The sequence below is a fragment of the Mya arenaria genome, chromosome 13 (genome assembly GCF_026914265.1).
Source record: "Mya arenaria isolate MELC-2E11 chromosome 13, ASM2691426v1".
Lineage (NCBI taxonomy): Eukaryota > Metazoa > Mollusca > Bivalvia > Myida > Myidae > Mya > Mya arenaria.
Genome location: NC_069134.1, coordinates 40010433 through 40021035, shown reverse-complemented (window position 1 = coordinate 40021035; position 10603 = coordinate 40010433). Strand labels below are relative to the sequence as shown.

General features: G+C 35.8%; 1 protein-coding gene across 1 annotated transcript; it reads left to right on the top strand.

Moving 5' to 3' along the window:
* Positions 1–8577: 8577 nt before the first annotated feature.
* Positions 8578–9591, top strand: LOC128215258 (probable G-protein coupled receptor 139). Its single transcript, XM_052921966.1, has one exon. It carries the CDS (start codon positions 8578–8580, stop codon positions 9589–9591), a length of 1014 nt encoding a protein of 337 aa, XP_052777926.1.
* Positions 9592–10603: the final 1012 nt, after the last annotated feature.

Below are 10603 nucleotides of genomic sequence, written 5' to 3'. Positions count from 1 at the left end.
AATACAAAACTTCTACCTCAGGATATATTTTTTTGTATTTGCTTTTGCCTTATTTTTGACATTTTTTATTAGCCTTTGACCAGGAAAGATAGTTTGTATTGGCTTCTGCCTGAGGTAAGATATTCTGTATTAGATTCTGCCTGAGGTAAGATATTCTGTATTACATTCTGCCTGAGGTAAGATATTATAAATTATATTCTACCTGAGGTAAGATATTCTGTATTATATTCTGCCTGAGATAAGATATTCTGTATTATATTCTGCCTGAGGTAAGATATTATGTATTATATTCTACCTGAGGTAAGATATTCTTTATTATATTCTGCCTGAGGTAAGATATTCTGTATTATATTTTGCTTCAGGTAAGATATTATGAATTATATTCTGGCTGAGGTAAGATATAATGTATTATATCCCGCCTCAGGTAAGGTATTCTGTATTATATCCTGCCTCAGGTAAGGTATTCTGTATTATATTCTGCCCGAGGTAAGAAATTATGTATTATATTCTGCCTCAAGTAAGATATTATGTATTATATTCTGCCTCAGGTAGGATATTCTGTATTATATAAATTTAAGGTAAGTTATTCGGTATTGGCTTCTGCCTCAGGTAAGATATTTTGTTTTGGCTTCTGCCTCAGGTAAGATATTTTGTTTTGGCTTCTGCCTCAGGTAAGATATTTTGTTTTGGCTTCTGCCTCAGGTAAGATATTTTGTTTTGGCTTCTGCCTCAGGTAAGATATTTTGTTTTGGCTTCTGCCTCAGGTAAGATATTCTGTTTTGGCTTCTGCCTCAGGTAAGATAAAGGATTTTGGTTTCTGCTTCCGGTAAGATATTTGGCTTTGGCTTCTGCCTCAGGTAAGATATTCGGGTTGGGCTTCTGCCTCGGGTAAGATATTCGGTTTGGGCTTCTGCCTCAGGTAAGATATCCTGTATTATCTTCAGCGTCAAGTAAGATAACTTGTTTTGGCTTCTGCGTCATGTTCAATAATTTGTATTAGTTTCTGACCAGGATAGATATTTGTATTGCCTTCTGTCTCAGGTAAAATAGTCTATATTATCTTTTGCCTCAGGTATGATATTTTAGTTTTGCTTCTGCCTCATGTAAAGCATTTGATAGTATAAGTTATGGGGAAAGTAAGTGACCCGTTATGGGATATACGGGGTGCAGGAACCTCTATCGCGTATGGCTCCCTGCGCCTCATTTATCCCATATCGGGTCACGTACTAGCCCCATAACGTATATATCAGGTCGGCAACATGTTAAAATGTTTCATTTCTTCATCGCAATCGGGAAAAAGACGCCATTGTGTTACAATATAAATTTTGTGACCCAATATGGAAAATATGGTTCACCGCGTGAGCAGTCCTGGACAATGGCGTTGTGTTATTTATGTTGGAGGCGTGATATAAGCCTTTGCCTCAAGTAAGATGTTGTGTATTCGCTTCTACCTCAGGTTAGATATTTTGTATTAGCTTCTGCCTCACATACGATATTTTATATAAGCTTCTGCCTCCAGTAAGGTAATTTATATAATCTTATGTCTCAGGTAAGATATTAACTTCATCTTCAGGTAAGACATTTTGTGTGTTCTCTACTGTTTTGTAAACTATGTTTTTTCTGTATTTGGAGAGTTCATAAAGTGGAATCTTTCATTTTTTTCTTTGTTCATCTCTTCTTCGTTTCCTCCAAAAATAAAAAAGTCATTCAATATCGAACCCGACTAATCACCTGTAAGAACTACTTAACAGCAGGCTACAGCATAATGGTAGGTCTGTATTACAGATAATATAGGAAACGTCCTTTCTGATGGCGAAAACACTTGTCATTACATATAACATCACGCAATACATTTATCCAAACACCTTACAGACATCTGAGTTCCAGACTTATTCAGATTGCATACATTATTGTTGTTATTTTCTATTCTTGTTTTCTATTTCCCAGAACTAATTATATAATGATAATTTCATGTCTTAAACATGCTACAGGCTACATTTGTGCTAAGACCAAAAAATCATTCTCCCAGATTTGTGCAACTGTGTATGTTTTCTATGTAGAGAAGTGAGTAATGTGGCTTTCCATAATAAAAGTTAACACGCATACTTACGGAAGCGGATCCACAAAAAAGCTAGTTATATTATGATATCTCAAGTAAACATAATGTTTAATTGCGATGCTTGTTGATCCAGCCTTATTTGGTATTATTCGAAAGAGGCATGTCTTACTGATAACTTATATATTGAATATATCACCAAACTATATTATAAACAAAACTAGTGATATGTATTTTTGCTCATTGTATCAATCGAAATCGGACTTAAAATTACCTATCTTGCAAATATGCAAGGTCAACTAAGATTGTCCGATATATTTTTTCTGTAAAGTTTCTATAAAACGCTCTCACATGATAGCAAAATAAGATGGCAGTGCAACAGCCAAAACATGCAGGATGCTAGGTCAGAAAGGGCTCTTTTCATGCGCATTAAAGCCACATAATTAATTCATATTGTGAATGTGTTGTTCCTAGGGATGCAAACGAATGGCAAATTGATAATTCCAATATTCGATGATTCTTTCGATCGGATATTTGATTATCAAAAAACATTTTTCAGAAGTTGAAGTAAACTATTATTTTTATTCGCTTAAGAAATAGCCGGGGCATTTTAACCAATTTTGTTGTAGCTAGAACGCTCGACGGACCCTGATTTTTCCCAAATGAGCCTCTGAAATTCCCCATTTTCAGAAATAGACAAACAATACATTATGAACAAACAAAAACCAAAATCGAATAATTTTAATTCCACTGCCTTCATATTAGTAAACAATGTGAAATTAGATGGAGTTCTTATCAAACTGCGTAATGCGCCAATGGAGGATCTTTCCGTAGGATGAGCAGCCTCTTTCTGGAATAGACCTCTGCTAAATAAAACTATGGAAAAAACGAACCAACTCGGGAACTAGTAAAACAATAAATAGCACCGTTTTGGATTTTGACTCATTGTACATCATTAGCGGGAATATATCGTAATACGCTATAAAATACAGTTTCTTTTCAAAGCACGAAAATTATATCGAAAACATGGAAAAAAGTATAAAGCACATACATGTAACTACATATTTTAGCACAAAGGCATTGGAATTTTCTGGAAATTATTGTATTTTTATGACACTTGTCTGATAGCCAGTCATTGTAGAATAACGGGGACTTTTTATAGTACCCGACGATATGTCCCTACGTGACAAATCGTCGGTTTCTATAGTGTATTGTCATCACATTTACACCTGGCACATACACAACCTCTGTTTATCGATCTTAATCTACTTGCTTTGATCCCTCTTATCAGAACTCTGATCTGAGTATCCTGCTGTGCCGTTTTGAAAGTTTATTATAGAAATGGACCCTAAATGGCCCTGAGCCAATAAAGGAAAAAAAAGGAAATTGGCCCCTACTGTCATACCAGTGCAATAAGTAGGAGATACACAGCAGGCCCCAATTTCTCGAAACTTCTTAAGCTTAACAGGCTGAAGTAGCTTTTTTTCAAATAGTCAAAACACATACTAAAATGTGATTTTGGTAAATGAAATATGGTTATTTGTGATATCCATAAAAGAAATTCCTATTTAAGGTTGAATAATTCTAAAAGATGTTAATATTACGCGAATTATAGACAATGAGAAATAGTGGGATTAGCTTAATCCTGTTTTAAGGGACTTAAGAAGTTTCGAGAAATTGGGACCAGGGGATTATCATGCCAAACATTAACTAGGCCTTTAAAGTTCACTCTGTCAAAACAATCGGGCTTAGTAAGGTGTAGTCAACAGGCAGCAGAGTGCTGAAAAAGGGCAGCGGCGTGCTCCACCCTGCTATTTAGGCCAAGCTGGAAGACTGAATATGTGGTCACAAGGCATCCTAATTTCTCAGAACTCTCTATCAGACATCTTAACCTGTGGAATTTTCTGAAATGAATAATACCTTGATGTCGATACATTACACGAATATACGAGACCATGTTTGCATGATGAAAACATTTACAGATTGACAACAAAGCATTGACTGATAAATCTTATCTGTTATGGAATTAATTGAGTTTGCGTGCACTAACACCATTACATGGCACAAGAAAAATGCACCCATTGTGAGGCTGATCATTAGGAACAACTCGGACATTTTCTGTCGAAAACTACATCGGAAGCATTTCGGTACATCTGTAGAAGTAGTAAGTAAAATTGAAATTAAAATAATTTACGAGTTGTAGGTTTTTAACGTGTGTTTTGTATTGTTAAGTTTTAATTGTTTGTCAGTAAAGTGAATTGCATAAATAATTATAAGATTCCCATGAGTAAGGCCATTAAGTTTAACTGCTTAAATGAAATTACTGCGCGATTTACTTGCAGCATAGTTAAATGTAAAGTTTTCTGACATTGTTAACCGTTCATATACATCCGAGGTTGTTTTCGATGGAAAATAGCCGAGGTGTTCCGAATAGAGGCTAATTTGAGTAGAACGCTTGTAAGAAGGTCAAAGCATCCAAATTGACTAATGGGGACGATAACATTATGTTCAAATGACAAGCATGTACTGTGTATCTAACTGATATATTTTTTCTGTAAAAAATGCTCGAGTGCAATTTTATTCTAATATTTATACGCTATTATTCCGAAAATGGTAATACGAGAACTTTATCAAATACTCCCTCGAAAAATCGCCAACCGAAACAAGAGTCGTTGTTTATTCCCTGGAACAATTTCGGAGTCTTAATTTAGCCGTCAAACTGGCCTTAGACATATGTAATTTACCGCTCCATCCTTCCTTCTGTAACCAAATTATGTTCAGGAAATTGCAGAGGAAGACAAAACGCTTCACATTTAGATCTGTATTACCAGATTTCACCCGTTGTCTATTGCAAGATCGTTATATGATAGCAGACGTGACGGATTTATATATAATTCATCGCTGTGCATCTCGTCCGTATTGTCTGCAGTATCGCTGGTAAAGGTCGGCAAGTACTTATATCGTGATTTTAGCAGATACCGCGCGTTGCCGCATTTTACACTGAGTAATCGTGCCTGGATTGCATTCGGAGCTCCTCGGCCATTTTATCGAAAACAACCTCGGAAATGCAGGTACATCAGTTGAAGTAGTTCGTAATTTTTTTAATTAAATCATTAATTAAATGTAGTGTTTTAGAGTTGTATTTGTTGATCTAAGTTTAAATTGATTGCCATTGAATTGTATTATTGCAAACATAATTAAGAATCCAAAGAGTAATGTCACAAAGTTTAACTGCTAAATAATATTACTACGCGATCTACTTGCAGCGGACTTAAACGTACCACTTTTTCAGTATGTAAACCGTCCAAATACATCCGAGGTTGTTTTTGAAAAAAATGGCCGAGGAGTTTTGAATGGGATCATGTGTGTTGAAGTGGTCATTCGACCCTCAGACGGGATAAAATAAACATCGTATTCAAAATTGTCAAAAAAAATTTGGTTTATATATATAATATTTGAATCCTCTCTAGTTTATAGTTATATTTTAGTTTGGCATTTATAACAACATTAATTATACATTTATGTGTTGTTGTTGTTTTTCTAATATGTGTAGGTAATCAGTTAAGCGTGCTGGTGAAGACGACTACAAGTCGGTAAAGCTCAAACGAATCTTATATAACAAGTGTCTCATTGGTTAAATTAGTTTCGTTTCAGTTGAAGCAACCATTCAAGGTTGACATAACCTAATGGACGGAAACTTTCGAGTTTAATACAATTTGCTGTCAGAGTGTTAAAAGGATGAAGCAACTGCCGTCAGAATTCACGCCAAAAGTGACAGACATCTCTAATTCTATGGGACATCACGTGACCATGGTTTAGGGTCTTCGTTTGCGGTTTTCAACATTTCAAGAGCTTGGGTGTGTTAACACATTAACAGTTCGAAAATATTTATGGAAATAATTTATAAACGTGCATTAATATTCTATGTCGCTTTGTACATGTTAAAATGGTACACACACGGCATAAGTGACTTTTCGTTCATACTCGTTACAAGATGTGGTGGGTACAGCTCCCATAGCTTTTTACATTTCATATTTTGGCTGATGTTTTGTCTCTGGTTTTAACTCTGGCCTAGCATATGTATGTGAACGGGTGTGAAGTTTGATTGCTTATTAAGCATAACATTGATTGTGGACAATCTGAATGAAATATTTATCTGACATATTCTCCTGTAAAAAGAAATTGCTTATTATCCTTAAGTTGAATAATACATTACTTATGTTGGGTATGGAATGGAATAAAATAGAAAACATAAGACCGAATAACAACTATAAAGACTTGTCCCTGTATTTTTCAATGCATTATTGAAATAGCAATACATCACTCGGAACTCCTCGGCCATTTTCCATCGAAAACAACCACGGTTTTATGCCGGTACAAAAGAAGTTGTTCGTAAAGTTTTAAATAATAGTATTAACTAATTGTCGTGTTTTAACGTGTATTTTGTATATCTAAATTTAGATTGATTGCCAATGAAGTGTATTATTGCATAAAGAATTAAGATTCCCAAGTCATTAAGTTTAACCGCTTAATTGAAATTATTTAGCGTTCTTCTTGCGTAAATATATCGGACATTGTAAACCGTCCATTTACAACCGTGGTTGTTTTCGATGGAAAATGACCGAGGTGATCCGAATGAGTTATGCGTATCATAATAGCATACCTACGGGGTGTGAGGGAGAGGGGGAGGGGGTAAGTTTATATAAATTACATACTATAAAGAATTGGCAACAGTAGTGTTTGGATGCTTTGGACTATAAAATATATCAACGTCTACACACTAATTACAAATCTAAAGTTAGATAATGAGTTTCTTTTTGTTTTTAAAAAATAATCTTTAGATTATATCCGATACATGATGGACAAAAGAACAGCATAAATATATCAAAACAAATTGATCTACATCGTAAAAATATCTATAAATAAAAATACATTTTAAGCTCAGCCTACATGTAATACATATAATTTCCTGACAGTGTATAAACTCGCTAGTAAATCTATTAATTTGAAGGGATTTCATACTAAAAAAATCCGAAACCCCCTTAAGCGACGACCTAAAAATACACAACAGGTGAAGTCACGTATGTCACGTGGTAAACGTACGAAATGTGTCTGACACGATTGGACCCATTTGTGAGTAACATTTTTGTGTTACGTAAACTACAATAGTATCTACTTCATCGGCTTATCAGATGTTAGCCTTTTATTTCTAGCTAATTGCCCATGACAGAAAATGCACGCGCGCTAATAAGCCATGACATGCAGTACTTACTTACAACCACTACATACGTTTCTTACATGTATATTCTCGTTTGCGAAGGCTTTCTATGCCAAAAACAGACACAGGATTGCCCTAGGCAAGCTGATCCGAAAAAAAAATCAGCAGCCAGCAGTAGTATATTTCTCCTGTTAGTTTTGATATATATTTCCTATGAGGAGCGCCAGGATGTTATTTTTCATTTATTAGGCAAAGCTGTTATGTTCTTCCTTTTATTTTTCAACGTGTTAAACTGCTCATTAGTTTCGGGAATATTGGAGTAAACGTCAGCTTTCATGCAGAAGGAGACTCAAAGACTGGAACATTAAAGACGCCAAGGTTTCGAATGACGTTTATCTTGGCAGACTTTCTGTTATATTGGAAAAAGCAGAGTTCTGTGGACGAAATTTAATCTTTCAGTGGTTGGTGATTTTACGTAATTCTCAGATGGAAATTGCATGTAATAGTTCCCATTATTGGTTCTTACTTGTTTGTGCTGACAATGAAAATTGGACTTCGAGATAAATTCGTTTAATCGCGCTATTATAACATTTATTAACGAGTTAAAATATTATCGGTATTTTTTTTTGCCGGAGATTGTTTTACCACACTGTGATGATGGTGTTTCAACAACTTAATTCGGGCAAAATGATTCCATTGTGAAATTATTTATAAACTGTTCTGGAACTACGGTTTATTTAAATAAAATATGTTTGTGTCCGAATTCGTCAAAACATTTATAAACGTCAAAGGCAATGGTACACGATAGAACACTTAAACCCAGCTCAGACTTAAAGCGAGAGTTATCTTCAATTGACACTAACGGCTTAACATTGTAGACCCGTAAGTGACCGCTGAGTAAATAGACGACGCAGAAACACAAGACTCTATTTGCATGTTTGATGTTTAATGGGGAGGTTCACCAAGATTAATTGTTTCACATAGCGGCTCGAATGACCATAGTGCGAAACATCGCATCGCGACAGCTTCGTTTATATTGTAAGTGGCCTTGAAATAGGCAAGTGGCCAGGTGGACTTTAAACCTTGACCGGATAGTTAAACCAGTAGTTTAATTGCGATTTTGAATATAAGGAATTTATACTATAAGTGGAATTGAAAATGTCCACGAACGAGTGAGATTGTTGTGTAAATAAAAAAAAATCAAGATTTGGATGTTTCAGTGAGGACAAAATCATCAGTTATTTTTAACCTGTTAAAAGAGTATGTGACTTGTCGCTTCAACGATTTTAAGATAAGCGACACAATGGATCTACAGTTTGAAACAATGGTCGGATATTATCTTAACGTGTGTTTGCTCACACCGGTCATTCTTTTCGGACTAGTTGGAAACTGTCTGAGCATGTTAACGTGGGGTCTTGGCTGTCATAGAGAAACATCAACTGCTGTCTTACTAACAGCGCTAGCGGCAACGGACACTATCGTCCTCACGATGCCCGCGTTAGAAATGTGGGCGTATGAGGTTCTGAACTACTGGTTGAGATTACCAAACGTCGTCTTCTGCAAGATATTCGCCTGGGCTTCGTACTTTGGACCATCGGTCAGCTCATGGATAATTGTTCTCATCACCATGGAACGGTTTGTGAGTATTTGGTTTCCAATGAAAGTGAGATATTTGTGCTCTCGGTCTAAAGTCAGGATGTTTATCGTTGGAGTATATGTGTTCATGGCTATTATGTACAGCCCATTTCTGTTCGTCACGGACTTACGACCCGATCGCGACAATTTGACAGCGTTCAGCAATACCACGTGCAGTATGGATCGGCCGAATGGAACATTCTTTAAATATTTTTTCCCGGTTTGGATGTGGCTGGATATGATTGTGTTATTTATAGTACCATTTTTCTTCGTCGTGTGCGGAAACATTTTGATTTTGTACAAGCTGATAAAAAGTCGGAAAATTCACCGGAAAGGTGGACCGCAAGCGTCAACGAGAACAAAAGTAGCCAACGCCTTCACTATCCGCGCTATAGCTATCAGCATAAGTTTACTCGTCTGTCTGTTTCCGGTGTCTATACAGGAAGTATACCACGCCCACATGGGCAGCAGTCCGGCGGGTTTGGTTCACGTGATAGTCAGGATATTATTGTACGCGAACAGTGCCTTTAATTTCATATTATATTGTGCTATAGGGTCGGGGTTCAGAAAAGACATGAAGGCTGTGTTGATGACGCTGTGTACGAGAAAGAAGGTTAGAATTCTCAATGCTGATGGGAACATGAGTTCACATTTTAGTAGAGTTCAAACTGATGCCATGTAGATGTATTTTGTTTGAAAATTTCACATTTTGTGCATCTTTTGCCATAATTGTATCTGAAATCCCCATCACCCTCTGTTTTCATTTTACAAATGAAATCATATTTAATACTTGAATCGATAAACAAGAAGGCGTGTACGCATATCAACGAAGGAATGACAAGAATTGGACGCGAACTTTTGTTGTTTTTGTTTTGGGTGTTTTCAATCAAAAAATCTATAAAAAAGTAAATATAACTATTTTTTGAGAATATTCCAGTGCAAAATGAGTTCAAATAAGAGTTGTATTTAAGTGTGTTGATTGTGAGAATCACAAAGAATGCATCATTTTTATTCGAAATGCCGAGAATACTAGTACAGAGTAGTAGTATAATTTATAAGTTTACACTTGTGTTCTGTAGTCGGAATGAAAATGAAAAGAAATTAAAAATATCCGGTAAGATCGTTGATCATATCAAATTTTGTTGTCGTTCGATCGAGAAGCCCAAAACATATTCGCCCGCAGACGCTAAACATAGAAACAATTTGGTATGGCATAATCGTGGTTCATAAGACTTCACAGTCCAATTCCTGAACGTCTTGAGTGTGAGGTTCAGACTCAAAATTCATTAACTTATTTTGACTGACAGAAGATATGTGCCTGGCTGTACAACAGATAATTTGTGACAGAGACAGCATTTTACCGTCTTTTCTCTAAAAGTCACATTCTGTACAACAAAATTAAGATCTTGCATTTCTGAGTCTTAGCCTCAAACTTAGATTCAAGACCTCAGAGAGTATCGGCCCAGGTCGGTCCTTTTTAAATTAACGATTGTCAAAGGTACTCTTCAGAAAATTAGTAGTTTTTCGGGCATTTCTTGGAAAATATATTGAGGTAGGGCTTTTTTTTATTTCCAATTATTTCTGTGAACACTTCAATGACAACCGACACAGTTTGTCTGTAGTGACAGACAATAGTTAATATTTAAAGTGAATCTTGGCACCAAAAAAAGTTTTTTTCTGTAACGAATCGCAGG